Here is a 24,518-nt window from a genome sequence, read left to right as displayed (position 1 = left end):
TGGGTATACATTGATATAAAAGGGGCAATATCTTTGGCAAAACCTTTCAGAAAATATAAAAATTGCAAATTTTCATCTAACAATTCCACTTTTGCCATGTGACAAATTAGTGTAGAATAACTATTTGTAATAATATTAAATGGGTATATATAGGCATGTTTTATAATAGCAGAAGATTAGAATGTGAAATGTCAGGTCACTGGTTAAACTAATTATGATACATCCACAAAATGGAATATTATATAATGCAAAAAGTGAAGAATTTCTTTATATACACACAGAAAGATCTACAAGGTATATTACTCTGTACAATTAAGTGTGAAAGAGTGTGTATGATATGTATGACATCTATAAAAAAGGAAGATTGTGTATTATTTACATATCTATATAAATAAAATCCTCTAGAGGGATATTCACAATACCGGTTGCAGTGATTGTGTGAAAGGAAAGGAACTAGGTGTCTCTGGAACCGCAATGGAAGGGAAATGTATATTCTTTTATACATCTTGATTTTTTTTTTAACTATGTAGATAAGTTACCTATTTACATAGTTAAATTAAAAGAAGCACTTGCTTTGACTTACTTTAGGCATGAGGGTGTCTCGTTGAGAGAATCAGTATCTTCCTAAATAGTCTTATAATGCTTAGAATACATTACCAGGCCCTTAGTATGACCTGAAAGAGTCCATGTGATCTGACTTCTGACTGCCTTTCCTATGTAATTTCCTGTGCATGATTCCTCTTGTTCAGCATGCTCTAGTCACACTGACTGCCCTTTTTGTTCCATGAACAAGCCAAACTGTTTCTCACTTCAGATCCTTGTACTTGTTGTTCCTTTTGCCTGGAATACTCCTCCCAAGAGACTTCTGTCGTTCATTTCCTTACTCGATGCACACTTCTGTTCAGATGTCAGAAACTTAGGCCTTTCTTGACCATCATATCTGAAATGGCACCCCAAACCCCCTCTGTCTTCTTACTCCACTTTATTTTTCTTCATAGCACTAATGGCTACCCATTTATACTAATATACTACGATTATCTTCGTAATACACTATTATATTATACTATACTATACTAATATACTATAAGATATTATACTAATAGCTACCTGATGTTTGCTCTGTCTACTCTTTCCTCACCTGCATCTCTCGCTCTTTCTTTCTCTCACAGACACACACACACACGCACACGCACACGCACACATGCACGAACGTTGGCTCCATGAAGGCTGAGCTTTTTTTTTTTTGAAACGGAGTCTCGCTCTGTTGCCCAGGCTGGAGTGCAGTGGTGCAATCTCGGCTCACTGCAAGCTCCGCCTCCTGGATTCACACCATTCTCCTGCCTCAGCCTCCCTAGTAGCTGGGACTACAGGTGCCTGCCACCACGCCCGGCTAATTTTTTTTTTTTGCATTTTTAGTAGAGACGGGGTTTCTCCGTGTTAGCCAGGATGGTCTCGATCTCCTGACTTTGTGATCCACCTGCCTCGGCCTCCCAAAGTGCTGGGATTACAGGCGTGAGCCACCGCACCCGGCCCTGAGCTTTATTTTTATCTGCAGTGTCTAGAATTATGTGTAGTGCCTAGTAGGTGCCAAGTATATGTCTGTTGGATAAATAAATGAATTAATCGTGAATTTTAGGAGAAAGTCTTTTGCTGTTGCAGTCTCAGTATTTCATACGTTTTATTAGGGCATTGGCATATCTTGGATTCAGAGAATAATCTTTCCTTGCTTAAGTGACTAGCTTCGCTGTGTATATTGCAAGTAGATGAGGAGTGAGGTTATTGAATGGTTATTGAATGGTTACTTCTCTTCAGGCAGATCAGACTTCTATAGGATTAGATCAGCCTTAATTCCTGATTATTCAGTATTCCCTCATGACCTCACAGTGTGATATAGGAGTAGGCTTTTTCTGGTTTTAAAATGAACTAGTTAACAGCAGCCCAATTGTATTGACTTTTCTCTGCTTGTATCCTGTTTTCCTCCAGCATTTCTTATACTGAAGCAGTGGAGATCTTAAAGCAAGCATCCCAGAACTTCACCTTCACCCCAGAGGTAGTATTTTGTGTGTGTATATATATGTGTGTGTGAAAATGCTTCCTTCTTGTCTTTGGCTTACTTTATTGAGAATCCTTCAAAATCATCTTATTTCTGTTATTAGCAAAATATGGTATTTGCTCATTTGTACACAGACTTACAGATTTTATTTGATATTTGCTCAATCTTGTTTAGATACTTAAAACAGAATTAATTTAGAATAAAAATAAGTTGTATCATTTGGAATAGCAGTGACTAAGGGGTTATAAAGGAGAATCCCATGTTTAGGAAGATGAAAATTCTAAAAAAGAAAGATAATCATAGACTATTACTTTAGAGGCCAGTTGTTGGGGCTCATGTCTATAATTCTAGCACTTTGGGAGGCCAAGGCAGGCAGATTGCTTGAGCCCCAAAGTTCAAGACCAGCCTGGGCAATATAGTGAGACCCTGTCTCTACCCAAAAAAAAAAAAAAAAAAAGTGAATTAAAAAAAAAAAATTACTGTAGAAGTCAACTAATTCTGTGTTTTCCAAAGTATATTCTGAATGACATTAAAAGATGACCAACGAAGGAAGTTATATTATCAAATAAATTTAGGCAACATAACTAAACAGGTGTTTTTTTTTTTTTTTTTTTTTTCCAGATTTAGTGCTTGCAGAAACAGGTGTGTTTTTCAGTTGAACTTTATAGAGCCTTTTAGTTTGTGAGCCACTCTGGAAAACACTGGGGTGTTTTTGTTTTGTTTTGCTTTTAAAGAACTTTATATTTAAGAGATGAAGGTCTCATTATGTTGCCCGAGCTCATCTTGAACTCCTGGGCCCAAGGGATCCCCCATTTCAGCCTCCCAAGTAACTGGGACTATAGGAGCATGCCTCAGTACCCAGCCAAGAATTCTTTTTTTTTTTTTCCCAAAAATTACTTGATAAAGATTGTATAGGCCGGGTGTGATAGTTCACACCTGTAATCCCAACACTTTAAGAGGCTGAGGTAGGCAGATTGCTTGAGCCTAGGAGTTTAAGATTGCAGTGAGCCATGATCGACTGCAGCCCTCCAGCCTAGGTGACAGAGAAAGACCTTGTCTCTAAGAACAACAACAAAAGAAGATTATATATATTCAGGGTATACAGCATGATGATTTGATACACGTATACATTGTGTAATAAATTATTACAGTCAAATTAGTTAACACATCTGTCACTACCCACACTGTACATTAGATCCCCAGAACTTGTTCGTCTTATAACTGAAAGTGTGTACACTTTGATCAGTATCCCCTCATTTGCCCCATTCCCAGACCCCTGACAACCACTGTACAACTCTGTCTTTCTGTGAAGGAACTCCTTTATTATTTATTTATTTATTTATTTATTTATTTATTTATTTTTTGAAAGACAGGATCTCTCTGTTGCTGAGGCTGGAGTGCAGTGGTACAAACATGGCTCACTGCAGATTCCACTTCCCAGGCTCACATCAGTCCTCCCAACTCAGTCTCCCAAGTATATGGGACTACAGGTGCGTGCCACCAGGCCTGGCTGATTTTTTTATTTTTTGTAGAGACAGGGTTATGTTGCCTAGGCTAGTCTCAAGCGTCTGTGTCAAGCACTCCTCAGCTTCCCAAAGTGCTGGGATTAAAGGCATGAGCCACCGTCCCCAGCTAAAGCTTTTTTATTTTATTGGCAATGATACAGGTCCAGAAGACCACATGATCTGTCAGTGGGCATGTGTATAGTGTTGGAGGCAAAACTCTTTGTTCCTATTTGAGTTATTTTTTTCCTATAACGAAGATATTGCCAAACAAGTGGTAGTAATAAGATAATGTTAACCTTTGTGTTTAAACTATTCCTTGTACCAGTTCAATCCCAATTAAGTTAGGTCTTTATATATTACAAAAGTAACCTGTGCTTGTTATATTTATAATCAGTTCTTGTGTAAGTTTTCATTTCTTTGTCTCCTATGCTGGAAGCTTCATGAAGTCAGGGATTATAACTATTTTTCTTACCACTTTATCCAGTATATCATATGGTACCTGGAATTTAATAGGCACATTAGTATTTGCTTAATAAATATATTGAACAGAGTTAATAAATATTCATCAAAGAGCATCTCACACATGAGTTGATTCTTTTTATTTAAAAAGAAGTCACCAGCCGGGCACTGTGGCTCACACCTGTAATCCCAGCACTTTGGGAGGCCAAGGTGGGCAAATCACAAGGTCAGCAGTTCAAGACCAGCCTGGCCAACATAGTGAAACCCCATCTCTACTAAAAATACAAAAAAAAAAAAATAGCCAGGCATGGTGGCGGGCGCCTGAAGTCCCGGCTACGTGGGAGGCTGAAGCAGGAGAATCACGTGAACCCGGGAGGCGGAGGTTGCAGTAAGCCGAGATTGCGCCACTGTACTCCAGCCTGGGCGACACAGCCAGACTCTGTCTCAAAAAAAAAAAGTCACCAAGGGAAGTCATTTAGCCAAAGATAGGCTCAATATTAGGATTATTATCTTCTGTCATTTAATTTCCCAAGACTTAGGAACAGTTACTGTGGAAGAAGCATAAGGCACTATTAAAAACTGATTCTGAAGTCAGAATTTTTTATCCCATTGTAAAGCAGACTTTGTTTTCCTGCAGGTGCTGTATTATCTGCTCCTGGGAGGTGAGGGTAGGGGACCAATGGGGACACAGAAAGCAGTGTTTATCTACTGGCCTCAGCTTTCATCTTTCCAGGCCTGTAGGTGTTCTTGTTAACAAATAGGTCTCTCTGGTTTAGTCAGCTGTGTAACCTTAGCAGCTTGCTCCACACATGGAGCCTTAGGAAGATGAAGCCCTTGGAATTGATGCAGGTTATTTTCACGTGCTTAATTGTATATTTCACCTCTGTCTTCTCTTTTGGTCATTTCTTTCTTCTCATTACAGTGGGGTGTTAATCTACAAACTGAACATGAAAAGTACCTGGTGAAGCACTGTGGCAACATACCTGTCTTCATTATTAATTATCCATTAGCAATCAAGCCTTTCTACATGAGGGATAATGAAGATGGCCCTCAGCACACAGTAAGAAGAGATACTAAATAAATTGGGGTTAGTCCTCTTGGGGTGGGTTTTTCATTTAGCCTTTGAGATCTTTTCTTAAATGTCATCTATCACTCTTTTTATCTCTTAAAATGATAAAGTTTTTCAAAGGCGTCTCTTAAAAATTATTCCAAAAAAAGATCCCAGTGTTCTATAAACATACTTCCTCATTTCTGTCACAAGGTCTTCTTAGTTTAGCAGGTGCAAGTTCTTTGTTTCGTTTCGTTTTGTTTCGTTTTGTTTTGTTTTTTAATGACTGAGAGGAAGTGGCCTAGAACACTGTATGGCTATACTAAGTCTAGTTAGTCTGTGGTTAAGTACTGGTTAGGAGACTCCTAGGAGGGAAGGCATGCTGGGCAAGAGATGACAGCAGTGGCACAGTCAGGTAAAGGAAAAGCTGGTTTGGCAGAGCAGGAGGCTTAGACTGCTTTGGTTTGGACTCTCAAATAGAAATAGCAAGGGGAGGGCTATGAAGGTATCCAGACAGTCTGGGCAGATTTTCCCTGTCTTAGCTCTTGTCTGACTGTCTCTTCTCTGTCTGCCTGTCTTGTCTATCCTGTTTCTTGCCTGTCTTTACCGTTTCTTGTCCTGTGTTCTTTTTTTGCCCTTAACTATAGTTGTCTTTCTTTTTTTTTTTTTTGAAATAGAATTTCGCTCTTGTCACCCAGGCTGGAGTACAATGGTGCGATCTTGGGTCACTGCAACCTCCGCCTCCCAGGTTCAAGTGATTCTCCTGCCTCAGCCTCCTGAGTAGCTGGGATTATAGTCGTGTGCCGCCACACCCAGCAAATTTTTGTCTTTTTAGTAGAGACAGGGTTTCACTGTGTTGGCCAGGCTGGTCTCAAACTCCTGACCTCAGGTAATCTGCCCGCCTCAGCCTCCCAAAGTTCTTGGATTACAGGCATGAGCCACTGCACCTGGCCTGCCTTTTTTATTCTTTTGGTTTTTACAAAATTAGCTATAACATGACCTGGTGTGGTGGCTCATGTTTGTAATCCCAGCACTTTGGTAGTCCAAGGTGGGAAAATTGCTGAGACCAGGGATTCAAGACCAGCTTGGTCAACATAGGAATACCCTATCTCAACAAAAAATAAATTAGCCAGGAGTAGTGGCGTTCACCTGTAGTCCTATCTACTCAAGAGGATGAGGTGAGAGAATTACTCGAGGCTTCAGTGAGCCATAATGGTGTTACTGTGCTCTAGCTTGGGCGACAGAGGGAGCCCCCATCTGAAAAACAAATAATTAAAGTTTAAAGTTGGCAATAATATAAAGTAAGAATATATTTTAACTTTCTAAATACTTAATGAATAGTTACATATATAATATTATTAGTTTTAAAAGTCTATGAGACAGATTATATTGATTTCAAAATAGGCCCAAAAACTACACTTTACTGTCTGATGCTTTTCACTAACTTGTGGATAAATACTTACAAAAAATGTAGATTAAGGCCCACCAGTAAACCTAAGAGAAGTGTCCCTCTCTTAGGTATACAAGGTTATCTGTTTGACTGTATTTCCTGTTTTCTCATATAGTATTAATACAACTGTATTGGCCACTGTTTACTAGATGCTTAGGAATCAAGCACTACCATCTCATCTCTAAATCCAGAAACAACTTTGCTAAGAAGCTTGTTTCCCCATTTTATAAGTGAAAAACTGGAATGCAGAGATTAATTGCATTTTCAAAGCTACATAGGTAGTAAGTAGTTAGTATTCACACCTGATTCCCTCTAGCTCTAAAGTCTGTATTTTTAAAATACGTATTTTTTTCCTAGACTGCAGATTTGGTTTTATAAAGTCTGTGTTCTTTTCCACTTCTTCCAACTGCCTAAAAATCACAAATAATATAAAATTACCTTTTAGCCACTTTACTCATCCTCACCTTTCACACAGAATCATCTAAAACTAGTGAGCAACACAATTGATTTATGATTCTTATATTCTCTTTTTTCTACCAGCCCTCTAGTGTAATTGGCCCCCAGGTTGGCAGCAAAAAGGAGACATTAGGACCTAGATTATCTAGTCCTAAATAATTCAGTATTGAGCCTTTATTACAAAACAGACAACTATATCTCTTGGCTTTTTTTCATCACTCCAGCCTATCCCAATTCCAGCTCCACCTCCAACACACACACCATGTATTTTTCTCATTTAATTTCCCTCGATTGAGCATCTTTCAGTCACTCAATTTTGCACTTAAGTACTCTGCTTAAGACTTTCCTTCTCTATAAAGACTTTCCTGGGTTACCCAGCTACTTTGAGCCTTCCTTTTTTTGAATTTTTGTTGCATTTAGAGAATTAGCAAAACTGTAGCATTGTGTCTGTGTTCTGTGTTCTCTTAATAAGTTTTGCTTGCTTTCTTTTCTTTTTTCTTTTCTTTTTTTTTTTTTTTTTTAAAGACAGAGTCTCGCTCTGTCGCCCAGGCTGGAGAGCAGTGGCATGATCTCGGCTCATTGCAACCTCTGTCTCCCGGGTTCAAGCAGTTCTCCTGCCTCAGCCCCCCAAGTAGCTGGGCCTGCAGATGCATGCCACCACCCCTGGCTAATTTTTTTTTTTTTAGTAGAGACGGGATTTCACAGTGTTGCGCTCAGGCAGTCCATCCGCTTTGGCCTCCCAAAGTGCTTGGATTACAGGCGCGGAGGTTTTGCTTCTTAAACAAAACTTAACAACTTTAGGATGGGTATTGAATTTTTTTACCACCGCAGCATCTCCCACTCATTCTATACTCCTACTTCATTGTGGTTTCTACCCCATCACACCACTGAAGTAGCTCTTATTAGGATCAGTAATGATCTTCATATTATTAAATCCAGCAGACTTTTAAGTCTTTATTTTACTTGACCTGTCAGTGCTAATCAGCATTATTAATGACTTTGTTATTCTTATAACCCTCTCCTCCCTTGACTTCTGTGACATCACATTATCCCTGTTTTTCTCCTTTCTCAGCATTTATTCTTTCTTAGTCTCCTGTACAGATTTATCCATTTCTTTCTATTCATTAGATGTTGGAATTCCTCAAGGCCCAGTCCTTGGTGGTCTTTTTTTTCCTCATGTTATTTCATCTGTATCTATTGCTTACTGTTTATTCTGTCAGAAGTTTTTATCTCTAATCCAGACTTATTCTCTGAGCTGTAGAGTCATCTACATTCTTCCCTCAGTATCCTCAGGGATTGGTTCCAGGATACTCTACCCACTGGCCCCCTCTCAGATACCAAAATTCAAGGATACTGAGTCCCTTATGTAAAATGATATGGTATGCATATAACCTATGCACATCCTCCTATATGCTTTAAATAATTTATAGGTTACTTATAATACCTAATACAATGTAAATGCTATGTAAATAGTTGTTATACTGTATTGTTTAGGGAAATAATGGCAAGAAAAAACCTGTACATGGTAAGTACAGATACAACCATTCATTTGTTTTTCCTGAATATTTTAAATCTGCTGTTGGTTGAATCCACAAATACAGAACCTCTGAATACAGAGGGCTGACTGTATATCCTACTACCTCATTGACTGCCATTTACATATCTCAAAGGCATCTCAGATGCAACACATCCAAAACTGAACCTATGATTTCTCCTCTCCTCCCAGCAGATTTGATCTTCTTTCAGTATTCTGTATTCATCTAATTGTACACGCCAGATACCTGAGTCATCTCAGAAGTCTTCCTTTCTCATTTCCTCCATTGACTAAGTTCTGTCAGCTTTGCACTCCTAAATATCTCTCATATCCATTCATTTCTCTTCATTTCCCCTTTTACCTTTTCAGGTTAAGATATTGCCTAGACTACTTTAGTAGCGTCCTAACTGATCTTCATATATCCATTCTTTCTCTTCTGAATCAGTTCTCCCCATTTTAGTGTGAGTTTTTAGGAAATGTAAATCCTGGCTGGGCACAGTGGCTCATGCATGTAATCCCTGCACTTTGGGAGCCTGAGGTGCACAGATCACTTGATCCCAGGAGTTCCAGACCAGCCTGGACAACATAATGAGACTCCATCTCCATTTAAAAAAAAAAAGTTAACCCAATCATGTTGTCACTCTTCTTAAAGCCATTCAGTGGCCTCCTTTGCTCCTAGGATAAAAGCCAAAATCCTTTATGTCACCTACAATGCCCAGTAGAATGTGGCTGCATCTCCTTCTCTGGTCTGTTGTACGGTGGGGCTCCACTTTGTTCTCTCCTAACACCAACCTTCTTCTGTGTCTTCAGACATGCAGTGCTTTCTGTCACCTCAGACTCTTTGCATATATTGTTCCTTCAATCTAGAACAGTCTTCTTCATCTAAATAATTTTACTTACTGATATTTATACTCAATCACCATTTCCTCAGAGAAACCTTTCTTGACCCTCTAGTCTGAGTCAGAGACCCCATTAGATGCTACAGTCTTACCATGTTAAGTTTCACACCCAGAGATACTAACTCTTAATCCATCATAACCTTTAACAGTTGTGATTTTACATCTGTGTGCATGACTATTTAATTAATGACATTTTCCTCTATGTCAAAAAAAGTGAGGACTTCTGTATTAGTCCATTTTCATGCTGCTGATAAAGACATACCCAAGACTGGAAAGAAAAAGAGGTTTAATGGACTCACAGTTCCACATGGCTGGGGAGGCCTCAAAATCATGGCAGAAAGTGAAAGGCACATCTTACATGGCAGCGGCAAGAGATAATGAGAGAGAAGTGAAAGCAGAAACCCTTTATAAAACAATCCGATTATCTGGGCATGGTGGCTCACACCTGTAATCCCAGCACTTTGGGAGGCCGAGGCGGGCAGATCATCTGAGGTAGGGGGTTCAAGACCAGCCTGACCAACATGGAGAAACCCTGTCTCTACTGAAAATACAAAATTAGCCGGGCGTGGTGATGCACACCTGTAATCCCAGCTACTCTGGAGGCTGAGGCAGGAGAATCGTTTGAACCTTGGAGGGAGAGGTTGCAGTAAGCTGAGATTGCATTATTGTGCTCCAGCCTGGGCAACAAGAGCAAAATTCTGTCTCAAAAACAACAACAGCAAGAAAACCATCAGATTGGCCAACACAGTGACTCACGCCTATAATCCCAGCACTTTGGGAGGCCAAGGCTGGTGGATTACCTGAGGTCAGGAGTTCGAGACCAGCCTGACCAACAAGGTGAAACCCCATCTCTACTAAAAATACAAAAATTAGGCGGGTGTGGTGGCAGGCACCTGTAGTCCCAGCTACTCGGGAGGCTGAGACAAGAGAATTGCTTGAACCCAGGAGGCAGAGTTGCAGTGAGCTGAGATCACACCACTGCAGTCCAGCCTGGGCAACAGAGCGAGACTCCATCTCAAAAAAAAAAAAAAAAAAAAAAAAACCCACCATCAGATCTCCTTAGACTGATTCACTACCACGAGAACAGTATGGGGGAAAGTGTCCCCATGATTCAGTTATCTCCCACCAGCTCCCTCCTACAAGTGGGAATTATGGAAGTACAATTCAAGATGAGATTTGGGTGGGGACACTGAGCCAAACCATATCAACTTCTTTTTCACTCATCAGTGTATTCCTAGTGTAATGCCTGGGACATGTGGACACCTAGTATCCATGTGGTGGATGGATGAATGGATTAATGAATCAAATCCAACAAAGTGCCGGGCGCGGTGGCTCAAGCCTGTAATCCCAGCACTCTGGGAGGCCGAGGCGGGTGGATCACGAGGTCAGGAGATCGAGACTATCCTGGCTAACATGGTGAAACCCCGTCTCTACTAAAAATACAAAAAACTAGCCGGGCGTGGTGGCGGGCGCCTGTAGTCTCAGCTACTTGGGAGGCTGAGGCGGGAGAATGGCGTGAACCCGGGAGGCGGAGCTTGCAGTGAGCCGAGATCACGCCACTGCACTCCAGCCTGGGAGACACAGCGAGACTCCGTCTCAAAAAAAAAAAAAAAAAAAAAAAAAAAAAAATCCAACAAAGTTTAAGACACACTGTCGACGAGTAGTGAGTAGTGAGTTGATCTGCTATGAATTTGCTGGGAAGCTAAAAAGCATCTTTAATTTTGTGAGTGGTAGCAACATGGCATGAAGGAAAGTCTAATGGCTATAGAATTAGACACTCTTGGGTTCAAGTCCCAACTCTGAATTTTAAACTGTGTGATCTTAAATATGCCACCTAATCTCTTTGTGTCTTAATTTCCTGATCTATAAAAATGAGACCATAATATTTTATGGAGTTGTGAGGATTAAATCAAGTAATATATGAAAAGTATATAGCTGTGTTTTAGGAAGGCAGAAATACAGCATGTATGGCAGCTTCATTAGAATCTTTATGTTTCTGGGAGTGAAGAGTTTGTGTGGGTTGGCAGGAAGAGCTGTGGACTTATAGCCAAGAAACTTGGGTTTTGTTCCTGGATATACCACTTGATCTTTCTTGTCCTCAGTATTCTCAGGGGATCATAGTCAATCTCATTTGTTGATAGGGAAATGCAAATTAAAATAACAGAAAGACACCACTATGTACCAGCTAGAATAGATAAGATGAAAAAGCCTGTGATTCCAGCTGTTGGTGACAATGTTAGGAATACAACTCTCCTGTGCTGCTGGTAGAAGTATAATTTGGTGCAATCACTTTGGAAACTATTAGGCAATATCTACTCAAGCTGAATATATGCATATTCTATGATCCAGCTGTTTCTCTCAAAATATGTACATAAATGCCCTAAAATATGTACAGGACTATTCACAGCAACACTGTTTGTAAGCATGGGGGGAAACTAAACCAAGAACGGTAGAATAAATAACTAGATTGTAGCATATTTATGTAATGGGACACTATTCAACAGTGAGAATAAGTACTCAACCAAGAGGTGTGTCATGAATTTTCCTGGGCTGGAGTTAATGAACTGACCTACATCAAAACTGCTGGAGCCTCAAACCAGCAGATACACCAATGAAGAGAATTGCCAATAAACAAACTATTGCTGCATGTATCACCATAATGAATCTCACAAACGTACTTTGAGTAGAAGAAACCAGACACAGAATAGTATATACTGTATGATACTATTTCTAGAGAGTTCAAAAATTGACAGAACCACCCTCTGGTGATAGAGGTCAGGAAAGAGGTTACTTTTGGTAGGGATAGTAACTAAAAAACACCTTAGGAGGACTTTTTTGGGGTTCTACTACTGTTCAATTTATTGATCCATATGGTGCTTCATGGTGTGTTTGTGAAAATTTATAGAACTGTATGCTAGTTATTTGTGTACTTTTTACACATACGTTATACTTGAAGTTTACTTTAAAAGGGAATTACACACTTGTGTCATCTTGGGTTTGTTGTGGAAATCAGATGAACAAATGTTTATAAAATTGCTTTAAAAATTAAAATTCTGTGTATAAAAATAATGGAGTAAGGAATTATTGGGTGATAAAGATGGCTAGACAAGATAGAAACAATTATGGAGAGACTAGAGTGTTAAAGATAGCTTGGGCTTTATCCAGTAAACAATAGAGAGGCATTGTATGTCTTTTAAGATAATGGCAGATGAAAAAATTAACCTGACATACAGGATGGATTGGGGAAGGGGGAAATTAAAGACAAGTAACATAGTTATGGGACTTTTGCTTATAATCTCAACAGTGAAAATGCAGAGGAAGAAGTGAAACTAAAACATTCTGAAGGAATAAACAATGGTCTCTGTGTTAGTCCATTTTAGTAAAATAGAGTTGCTCTAAATTGCTATAAAAAATACCTGAGACTGGCAGGGCACGGTAGCTCACGCTTCTAATCCCAGCACTTTGGGAGGCCAAGGCAGGCGAATCACAAGGTCAGGAGTTCGAGACCAGCCTGGCCAACATGGTGAAAACCCATCTCTACTGAAAATACAAAAAATAAGCTGGGTGTAGTGGCGGGTGCCTGTAATCCCAGCTACTTGGGAGGCTGAGGCAGGAGAATCGCTTGAACCCAGAAAGTGGAGGTTGCAGTGAGCTGAGATCACACCACTGCACTCCAGCCCAGGGGACAGAATGAGACTATGTCTCAAAAAAAAAAAAAAAAAAAAAAAAAAAACCTGAGACTTGGTAAATTTATAAAACAAAGAGCTTTATTTGGCTCGTGGTTCTGTAGACTATACAAGAATGGCATCAACATCTTAGCTTCTGGTGTGGCCTCAGGAAGCTTTTACTCATGACAAAAAGGCAAAGAGGGAATAGGCATGTCACATGGCAAAACAGAGAGCAAGAAAGAAGGGAAGAGATGTCAGTCTGTTTTAAACAACCAGCTCTCATGTGAACTAATAGAGCAAGAGCCCATTACCATAGGAATGGCACAATGCCATTCATGAGGAGCCTACCCCCATGATCAGCGCCTGCCCCTGGACCCTACTTCCAACATTGGGGGATCACATTTCCACATGAAATTGAGAGGGCACAAATATCCAAACCATATCAGTCTATGAAATAAACTAGAAAGAAAAGGAAGAGAGAGGAGTCACAAGTGATTCCCATGCGTCGTACTTTAATTATAAAAAGTAGACTGGTGCTGTTTACAGAAATGTTGTCTTCTCTCAAGTGGAGGAACTCATACGTGAACCTTTGTGAGTTCTCAACTGATGTTTTCTTCTGGTTCAGTTGAAATTTAGAGCTCCCTAAGGAAGGAAGTAATGTGGTAAATCTGTCTTGACTATGAGGGAAAGGGAATACATGTTTGGGAGCAAGGTAAGAATTCCATTCCTTTGAAACCATTAGTAGTATCTTTGCAAAATGTAAGACTTTTGCCTCTTCTAGACAGCAGCAGTAGTAAAACTGGCTAACCATTATAGTAGCCAAAGTCCATTTTCAGCCATTGTTGCCTGCATCCCATCTGCATCTCTTCACCATCACATCTGGAAAGCCCTCTTTTCTAATTGTGCCTAGTTTGTTTTTAGGGCCAAAATACTATGTATTTTCATCAGTTACAGCAAAAACCACAAACATGTTTCCTATGGTTTGTGGAGCATTCTTTTTCTTCTGATACTAGTGTATAACCTTGCCCCATTGTTAGTAACAGCCTGTGAGAAACTGAATAAGGAGGCGTTCGATTTGTGGTTTTCATCAATATTTAAAAATACTGAGATAGGAAGAGAGGTAGCAGAGGAAGGGACATTAAACTTTCTCCCTCTTTCAACTTTAGCATTATGTATGTATTGTAAAGGTTATGTATTGTAAGCCTTGTTCCCATCTAGCCTGTGTTTTTTTTTTTTATTCAGGGTCTGAGTTTTATTTTCAGTGCATTGATTGGAATCAAAGAGTCAGAAGGGAGTGTCATAAATAGAAATCAGGGTTTGTTCAGCTTGAATACCAGCATAAACTATTTCTAGACAGCATGCCACTGCAGCTGTGTGACTTAAGCAGAATCAAAACTCATACTAAGTGGAGGAAGATGTGTCAGAGAGCATTCTGGGCCTATAAGATGTTCCCAAAGTGGAATTGGTTTTGTTAAGGAATAGAGGAATTAGGGAAAGCTTAGGAAAATGATCTGTAGTCTCCATTGTTACCTGTGTAGGAAAGTAAAAGGTCAGCAGAGCTAAAGTCCTACTTAATTCAAATCTCCCAGCGATGCATAGAAACAATAGACATTTTTGGTTGCAAAAGTGCTCAGATTTGGTTAACTTGGAAGAAGTTTCGCAGTGCAACCAGTGAATTCCTTAATGGTAGATTTAGTTCTGGTTCCTGTTCATTATATAACTCATTACTCCCAGTAACCACCAGACCTACAGATATACTATGTATTTTCTGGTCCTACTTTCCTTTCTCTTTGAACCGTACCTTTTTCCATAAAGTACAGGTGATTGTCCGTTGAGAAGGACTTTCAAAAATTCAAGTTCATGGCTGATTTTTGGCTGTGGTTAATTGAAGTTCCAAGAAAAAGAGTAATATAGGAAGGCTGAATTATTTTGAAGGTTCCTATGCCATTATTTATCATCTGTGTTGCTTAGAAATAATCATAGAGCTGGGCGTGGTGACTTATGCCTGTCATCCCAGCACTTTGGGAGGTAGAAGCAGGAAGATCACTTGAGCCTAGGAGTTTGAGACCAGTGTGAGCAACAAATTGAGACCCTGTCTGTACAAAAAAAATAAAATAGCCTGCTGTGGTGTCCTGCGCCTGTAATCCTTGCTACTCAGAGAGGCTGAGTTAGGAGGATTGCTTGAACCTGGCAGGTCAAGGCGGCATTGAGCCACACTCATACCACTGCAACCTGAGTGGCAGAGTGGCAAAAAAAAAAAAAAAAATCATCCAGGCACGGTGGCTTACGCCTGTAATCCCAGCACTTTAGGAGGCCGAGGCGGGTGGATCACAAGGTCAAGAGATCGAGACCAGCCTGGCCAACATGGTAAAACCCCATCTCTACTAAAAATATAAAAAATTAGCTGGGCGTGGTGGCACACACCTGTAATCCCAGCCACTTGGGAGGCTGAGGCAGGAGAATCGCTTGAACATGGGAGGCGGAGGTTGCAGTGAGCTGAGATCGCACCACTATACTCCAGCCTGGCAACAGAGTGAGACTCCATCTCAAAAAAAATTTTTTTTTAATATTTTTTAATTAAAAAGAATCATAGATGAAACTTACAGGAATAAATAAGTATGTGTTTGGTCATCTAATTAAAAGATATGGATACTTCCTAACAGGATGTTCAAAAGCTTGCAGCTCATCTCCCAGGGCAAAGATGATGTGCTTCAACTTGCTTAAGATGTGCTGTAGAGTCCACCTATTTGGAGAGCCTGGCATGCAACAGCCAAATGGGCAGAAAGTGGGTATTGACGGTAGCTCAATTTCAGAGTCACCTTTGCAGTACTCTAAAAGCACACTGGAATTGGCTGGAAGAACCATTAGTAGACAATCAATATCTGTGCTTTTGATAGTGATCATGGGCTATATGATTATTTGTAGTACTTTATCTGTATTTTTCTTGTAGCACCTAATGCTTTATGGTTAGCTATGATAAAATCTGATCTCTACTACAGCACTTTTTATTTATCGATGAACCCTCCCCACTTTCCCTAATCAAAGTTAATTCCTCATGTCTTCATTGTCCTTGGCTCTTTAAGCCAGTCTCGGCCTCCCATAAACCACAGACCTGCCAGCCCATAAAGGCAAGTTATCATCACCAGCAAATGCCAACTTTCTTGTTTCCAACCTGCTTGCACTCTTAACCGCCTCCCAGTAACTTGGGAAACACACAATCAAGTTTTTGTCATTACTTCTCCAAAAAATTTGTGTAATTGCCTGTGTGTTTGTATTATATCTTTATGTACCTTTTATCTCTAGTAGAACCCAGGAGAAATAGGTAGTTTTTCTAGTAACTAGCCCAGTCGTTACCAGGGGGAGATGCAAGGAGAAGAATTATACCTGGAATTTCAATCCTAACCAAAAAGTATGAAAATTTGAGGGAATTGTTCTAGTGATCTCTAGAGAATGCAGTATTTTTGATATACCCGAAGAAAGTACACTCTGTATATTCAAAATGTGTCTTTATTTGTAATTGAAGAATACTTTGCTGTATTATAACTTCTCAGAGTGTGCAGAATCTTTAGCTAGGTAAGAGGATATAGTTATAAAAGAAAAACAGGAAGTATTAGAATCTGATATGGTGGAAGGGAAACTAAACCTGAAGTAAAAGAGAAAAGAAGAATGTTACATGGAGGAAGAAAAGACAACAAGGACTGGACACAGTGGCTCACACCTGTAATCCCAGCACTTTGGAGGCCCAGGTGGGCAGATCACTTGAGGTCAGGAGTTAGAGGCCTGCCTGCCCAACATGGTGAAACCCCATCTCTACTACAAAAATTACCTACAAAACTGGCTACAAAAATTAGCCAGGCGTGGTGGCACACACCTGTAATCCCAGCTGCTTGGGAGGCCTTGGCAGGAGAATCACTTGAACCTGAGAGGCGGAGGTTGCAGTGAGCTGAGGTCACACCACTGCATTCCAGCCCGGGCGACAGAGTGAGACTCAGTCTCGGCGGGGGAAAAAAACACACAAGGCTTTTGTGGGCTTTTCTTCAGAGGTTCACCTGACCTTGTTGAAAAAGAAATAGTACCATTTGGTCCTAAAATAATTATGAGGCATTGCAAAGAAATGCTTTGCTCAAAAGGTACAGATATCTTAGGGGAAGCAACTTGCACTCTTGTCAAGGAAACATAGGAAATTGACTCACTGGAGAGAATGTGAATTTTCAGACCATGTAAGCAAAGAAAGAACAAAGACGAAACGTGTTCCTCCTGCATACCACAAAATTAGTACCAAGTGAAAATATAATAGTGATGTGGGACTCTATCCAGATGTCTTCTAAAATTTTTATTCAGTGAAAATAGCCTATTTTGATAAGTTCTTTCATACTGATTAGTTTATCTCCCAGAGTACAGAGGAAGAAAATAACGGGAACTACTGTTCTGCCTTTAATTCTAATTAACATTGAAGGATTGTTTGGGAGGGTAGAAGTTTAAGAGTCCATGTAGATGAGGAAAAAGCAACATGGAAAACTGTAGTATGTGCACATATAGTTTCTGCTTCTTCCCCAGTGGCAATTATGCTTCCCTGTCCCATTGATGTGACCTGAGTCATATGACTTGCATTGGTCAAGGAATGTGAGAAATGACAAACATACGTTGCTTCTGTACAAATACTTTGAGTACATAGTCATCCATGCTCTTTTGCCTGTCTGCTCCAAGACCAACAGTACCCTAGAAAGAGATTATTCTATCAGTTTTAGACCAGGATGGACATGTGGCATATGTTTTTAAAAAGTCATTCATTCTTTTAAACTAGTGGTTCTCAACCAGGGATTATTACGTTCCCCTCCTTCTTCACCAATTTGGCAATGTCTGAAGATGTTTTTGGTTGTCACAACTAGGGGAGCACCACTGGCATATAGTGGGTAGAGGCCAGTTATGCTGCTAAATATCCCACAGTGCACAGTTCAGGCCTCCACAACAAAGAAGTATCTGGTTAAAAATGTTATTAATGCTGAGATTGAGAAACCTGGTTGTAAGCTTCTGGGGTTGTTTGTGACTATAGCTCAGCCTAGCCTATCCTGACTAATACAACCACTATCACCTTAATTTTATAATAGCAAGTGCAGCAATAGTTGTGCATAACCAGTTAGGTACACTGGAATTAGGAAGGCAAGTTTGGGAGAAATTTTTTTTTTTTTTTTTTTTTTTTACTGTAGCTATCCTACCATGGCATAAGATTTTTAAGGCAACTCAGCTGGGCGCGGTATCTCACGGCTGTAATCCCAGCACTTTGGGAGGCCAAGGCAGGCGGATCATGAGGTTAGGAGATCGAGACCATCCTGGCTAACACGGTGAAGCCCTGTCTCTACTAAAAATACAAAAAATTAGCCAGCGTGGTGGTGGGTGCCTGTAGTCCCAGCTACTCGGGAGACTGAGGCAAGAAAATGGCGTGAACCTGGGAGGCAGAGCTTGCAGTGAGCAGAGATCACGCCACTGCACTCCTGCCTGGGTGACGAAGTGAGATTCCATCTCAAAAAAAAAAAAAAAAAAATTTAAGGTGACTCAAAAGGTTTAGAAACTTCCAGTTACACTATAACTATGCAATTGCAGATATTCCAGATAAATAAAAGCCAGACAGAAAAGTCTAAAGTCAGTGTGGTTACACAGTGAACTCTCTCCTGAACTCAAATATTAAAGGAAGTTTATAATCAAAGATAAATATGAGTCTTTTATATTCCTCTAAACATAGCATTAAAAGAATTAAGATCCAAAATTAACATGATTTAGATCTGCATGCAAAAAGCCCCAGAGGGCTTTTGTTTGTTTTATTTGTCTTAGCAGCAAGATCCAGCAACAAGTACATCTCTCATTTGATGCTCATGAACTACAGAGAAAGCAGAACATCTAACCAAGGATTGCCTCATCTTCATTATCACTGGTCACCAGCCTCATCTGGACTACCTTCTTCCGGTTATTCCATAGTCTCTGATTCTCCAGCATCTTTTTGAGGCAGTAGACCTTTCTAGCCTTGGCTTTAAGCTTTACGTGTACTCACAGTATCAAAAGTGATTACTGCCAGGCGCAGTGGCTCACACCTGTAATCCCAGCACTTTTGGGAGGATGTGGCGGGCGGGAGGTCAGGAGTTCAAGACCAACATGGCCAACGTGGTGAAACCCTGTCTCTACTAAAAATACAAAAATTAGCTGGGCACGGTGGCACGTGCCTGTAATCCCAGCTACTCAGAAGGCTGAGGCAGGAGATTGCCTGAACCCAGGAGTTCAAGTCCAGCCTAAGCAACATAGCGAGACCCCATCTCTATTTAAAAATATAAATGTAGGAAGGAAAAAAAAAATTCTAACAGGTGTGAAGTGATAGCTCAGTGTGGTTTTAATTTTCATTTTCTTAATAATTGGTGATGTTGAGCATTTTTTCTTGTACCTATTAGTCATTTGTGTGGTTTTTTTTTCTTTTTTCTTTTCTTTTTTTTTTTTTTTTTTAGAAATGTCTGTTCAGATTCCTTTACCTTTTTTTAATCACGTTGTTTTCTTGTTGAGTTGTATGAGTTCCTTATATATTTTCTTATATATTTGGGGTATTAACCCCTTATAAGATGTATGGTTTGCAAATATTTTCTCCCATTCTTTGAGTTGTCTCTTCACTTTGTTAATTGTTTCCTTTGCTGTGCAGAAGCTTTTTAGTTTGATACCATCTCATTTGTCTGGTTTTGCTTTGGTTGTGTGCTTTTGGAGTCATCTCCAAAAAGAAATCATTGCCCAGACCAATGTCATCGAACTTTTTCTATTTTTTTTGAGACAAAGTCTGGCTCTGTCACCCAGGCTGGAGTGCAGTGGCGCTATCTCGGCTCGCTGCAACCTCCGCCTCCCGGGTTCACACCATTCTCCTGCCTCAGCCTCTCGAGTAGATGGGACTACAGGCGCCCGCCACCATGCCCAGCTAATTTTTTGTATTTTTAGTAGAAACGGGGTTTCACCATGTTCGCCAGGATGGTCTCAATCTCCTGACCTTGTGATCCACCCGCCTCGGCCTCCCAAAGTGCTGGGATTACAGGCGTGAGCCACCGCGCCCGGCCTATATTTATTTCTAGCAGTTTTATGATTTCAGATCTTTTTTTTTTTTTTTTTTTGAGACGGAGTCTCGCTCTGTCGCCCAGGCTGGAGTGCAGTGGCCGGATCTCAGCTCACTGTAAGCTCCGCCCCCCGGGTTCCCGCCATTCTCCTGCCTCAGCCTCCCGAGTAGCTGGGACTACAGGCGCCAGCCACCTCGCCTGGCTAGTTTTTTGTATTTTTTTAGTAGAGACGGGGTTTCACCGGGTTAGCCAGGATGGTCTTGATCTCCTGACCTCGTGATCCGCCCATCTTGGCCTCCCAAAGTGCTAGAATTACAGGCTTGAGCCACCGCACCCGGCCGATTTCAGATCTTATATTTAAATCTTTAATCCATTTTGAGTTAATTTTAGAGCTAAACAAGGATGGAATGCTCTGTTTCAAGGCTACTGTTTCTCGGGCTTTAAATATTTTCAAGCAGAGGCAAGAGAGCCACTGGTTGACTATTCTCTTCCAAAGTTGATTGCCTATAATTCTAAATTTAACACTCTGGATTGAAGGTAAGAAAAGAACAAAATTTTTACCACGTGTCTCTCAACTCCTGTCATATTTTAGCCATATCTCAAAGCAAGACATGAGGAAATAAAGATACCAGACTTTCTCCTTGCTCTAAGGACAGAAAGAATAACTGCAGGGTCCTGATTAGAGCTCAGCCATATTAATTGTGTAGCTGTTCTCGCTTATTCTTATTCAGCCTAGTGATGAGGATCAGAGCTGAGGTTTTTCTCTTTAATGATAGTAATGAGGATAAGGTGTACAGCATTGGGGGCAGATTCTTGAATTATTCTTTATTAATGTTGATTATTCGTAGAGTATATCTCAATCAAAAGTTTCTAAATCAAAACTGGGAAGGGGATAGCTTAATGGCAGAGTGAGGCGAAGTTTTAAAAATGTTTATAAGGTAATGTGACATTTAAAGATTAAAATGTGTTTTATAGATTCCTCATTTTTCATTTGTTACACTAAATCTTAGTTTTGTGCCTTCAGGTTCTTGGGCTTAAAAATGTCTACCTGCCCAAAAGACAGGAAAGTCACAAAATAATACAGATAGCAATTTTTTTTTTTTTTTTTTTTTTGGAGACAAGGTCTTGCCGGTCACCTAGACTAGAGTACAGGTGGTATGATCATGATTCACTGCAACTTCGAACTCCTGGGCTCAAGTGATCTTCCTGCCTGAGCTTGACAAGTAGCTGGGACCACAGTCATGCACCACCACACCCAGCTGCAAATAAACATTTTTAAATTATTTTGTAGGGACAGAGTCTTGCTGTGTTGTCCAGGCTGGTCTCGAATTCCTGGCCTCAAGCAGTCTTCCCACCTCAGCTTCCTAAGTAGCCAGGACTACAAGCACATGCCACCATGCCCAGCCACAAATAAACATTAAAAAAAATTTTTTTTAATTATTTTTTGGGGGGGCAGACAAAATCTCACTCTGTCATCCAGGCTGGAGTACAGTGGCATGATCTTGGCTCACTGCAACCTCTGCCTCACGGGTTTAAGCAATTCCTCATGCCTCCCGAACAGCCGGGACTACAGGCATGCGCCACTGTGCCTGGCTCATTTTTGTATTTTTGGCAGAGAGGGGGTTTCACTAGGTTGGCCAGGCTGGTCTCAAACGCCTGACCTCAGGTGATCCGCCCACCTTGACTTCCCAAAGTGTTGGGATTACAGGCGTGAGCCACTGCACCTAGCCTGAAAAATTAAATATTACTAATTTTGTAAGAAAATACAAATAAAAGAGGAAAACAATTCTAAAATACCTGTAATCTCATCACAGTAGCAACCCAACATCTCATTATGTAGATAATAGTCTTTTTTCTAAAATGTATCTGATAGTCTGTTGATGTACATTTGAACTTTTTGTCATAAGTAATGCCAAACATCCTGCGTGTTAATCTTTTTTTGCATCTCTGATTTTCTTAGGATAGGTTCCTTGAACTGCTTGCTGAGTCAAAACGTATTGCATTTTTCAGGCGTTTGGTTATCTGTTGCCAAATTGCTGACCAGAAAGGTTGTATCAGTTATATGAGCGTATTGGTTTATCCATTCTGTTATCTGTATTGTTTATCTTATTTGCCTATATTTTTTCTTTCAGACTTAGTTTTGCAGATATATTATCTTCTTATAACTTTTTTTTTTTTTTTTTTGAGACGGAGTCTTGCTCTGTGGCCCAGGCTAGAGTGCAGTGGTGCAATCTTGGGTCACTGCAGCCTCCACCTCCTGGGTTCAAGCAATTCTCCTGCCTCGACCTCCCAAGTAGCTGGGATTACAGACATGCACCACCAAGCCCAGTTAATTTTTTGTGTTTTAGTAGGGATGGGGGTTGTACCATGTTGCCCGCAAGGTGGTCTTGAACTTCTGAGCTCAGGCAGTCTGCTCACCTGAGTCTCCCAAAGTGCTAGGATTACAGGCATGAGCTACTGTGCCCGGCTGTCATCTCCATTTGATAACTCCAGAATGGTATCTTGTTCTTTTAATTTTGTACTTCTTTGATTAATAATCAGAATTTATTTTATATGTCCTAATAGCAATACTACAAATTAAACTCTTCATTGCCACGTTATAAGAGAAAACAGACAAAAATACACCTTAAATGTTTAACTAAAAAGGAAAGCAGTTAAAAAATTGTAATTCCGATCAATAAACTATTAAACATTAAAGCTATTAAAACAACGTGAAGTATTTTTACTAATATAGGAAAAATATTAGTTTGTATATTTGGTAAGACAAGTGGTAAGTTTTTATCTGTAATTATACTTTTTAAATGTATAAGAGAAAAAATATGAAAGGAAATCCACAAAAATGTAATTGTTTCTGGTGGTGATAGGTGATTTTTAATGTTTCATAATTTTTAACACTTTCCACATTTTTATAATTAACATTTCTGTCACATTTATGAAGAAAATACATTTTTGTTAAGTATACCACACAAATGGTACAAAAGAGAGGAAATTGTCCACTTGTAATTGTATGTAGTCAGTAAGATTCTGGTAGGTAGTTAATTAGCCATTGCCAAAATGTTAAACGTTTACTTGCTTCAGAAACTGACTGTTGGAATCACCTGAAAATATAATGCTAATAATTTTTTTTTCCTAGGTTGCTGCTGTTGATCTTCTGGTTCCTGGAGTTGGGGAACTCTTTGGAGGAGGCCTCAGAGAAGAACGATACCATTTCTTAGAGGAGCGCTTAGCCAGGTAATGGTCAGACCTAAAAGAAACACAGTTTAGAAACTGAGCATAAGGCGCTCAGAGGTGGTCATTGCGTAGTAACAGAGTGAAGACCCTGGGCCTCAGTGCCTGACAGAACTGGATCTCAGATTCTCTGTGTCCTTGAGCAAGTTGTTAATTTATCTCTGAGCTTCCCTTTCTTCAGGAATGGAACTCTTACATGAAAAACCCACAGTGATATTTGCCCACTATTTTTACATACCTTTCCCTGTGGAAAGTAGCTTTTTAAAAAGTTAATAATAAAATGAGAAGAGAGAGTTCCCCCTTAAAACTTGTCCTACATTTTTATCTTATCTGTATTCTTTATTTACTCTCAATTATGATTGGCAGACTTCTGTAGAGACATAAAGACAGACTCTGAGCCAGGGAAAGGATGAAGTTGGGGAAAGAAGACTAGTCAGATAGCATTTAGAATAAGCACATTTCACTTCCTCAGATTCTCTTCTATGTAGGGGTCTTGATTTAGCTATTTGATTAAGTTTAACTTGCTGTTTGAGAACTGGGAAATAAATCTGTAAACACATAGAGAATGTTTCAGAGACGGGGAGTAAGGAATTGCGTTTCTAATTGAACTGCCGCTCCTACATATACATGTGTATGCCATAATGACTGCCTAAACTAACCATACCTGTTTTCCATGATTTCTACTTTAGTAAAAGTACTGCCAGACTTTAAAAAAAAAAAAAAAAAAAAAAAAAAAAAAAGACTTTTACTATTCTGTATGCCTCATTCTCTCCAGATAGTACTGGGTTTCATAGTAACCTGGAAAAGCCATAATTGTTTGAAAATACTCCGTTAGCCATTTGTGAGGCCTTCTTTTCCTAATGGGGAAAATGTTTTAAAAGTTGATGCTTTGTCAAGGTCCCAACCTATATGTAAAAATCTTGGGTAACTTAGTTTTGTTACCCCACTCATCTGGACTGCTCTATTGGGTTAGGATCCAAAAGAAAGGTGTAGATACATAGGTTTGAGAAAGACTCTATATTCGTTAGATCACTAACTCCTTACTACTATTACAGTGTTAAAAAAAGTCCTGAGAAAGCTGTGGAACTGAAGGTCAGACTCTAGTTGGAAAGAATCTGAGTATTCTCTATGTTTTTTAA

The 24,518-nt window shown here is 39.9% G+C and overlaps 2 protein-coding genes across 4 annotated transcripts in view; both read left to right on the top strand.

Moving 5' to 3' along the window:
- The window catches only part of KCTD21 (potassium channel tetramerization domain containing 21), a 540,409-nt gene that overhangs the window by 238,829 nt on the left and 277,062 nt on the right, over window positions 1–24,518 (top strand). The gene's annotated exons all lie outside the window — the stretch shown is intronic.
- The window catches only part of NARS2 (asparaginyl-tRNA synthetase 2, mitochondrial), a 137,449-nt gene that overhangs the window by 107,050 nt on the left and 5,881 nt on the right, over window positions 1–24,518 (top strand). For 2 of the 3 annotated variants that reach the window (XM_050757484.1, XM_050757486.1), the window contains exons 10-12: window positions 1,984–2,050; window positions 4,940–5,077; window positions 23,285–23,382. In XM_050757484.1, coding sequence (XP_050613441.1) covers window positions 1,984–2,050; window positions 4,940–5,077; window positions 23,285–23,382 — 303 coding nt within the window. The remainder of the gene's footprint in view (window positions 1–1,983; window positions 2,051–4,939; window positions 5,078–23,284; window positions 23,383–24,518) is intronic. The other variant, XM_050757485.1, reaches the window with a different exon arrangement.

The sequence above is a fragment of the Macaca thibetana genome, chromosome 14 (genome assembly GCF_024542745.1).
Source record: "Macaca thibetana thibetana isolate TM-01 chromosome 14, ASM2454274v1, whole genome shotgun sequence".
Lineage (NCBI taxonomy): Eukaryota > Metazoa > Chordata > Mammalia > Primates > Cercopithecidae > Macaca > Macaca thibetana.
This window is presented reverse-complemented; position numbering and strand designations above follow the sequence as displayed.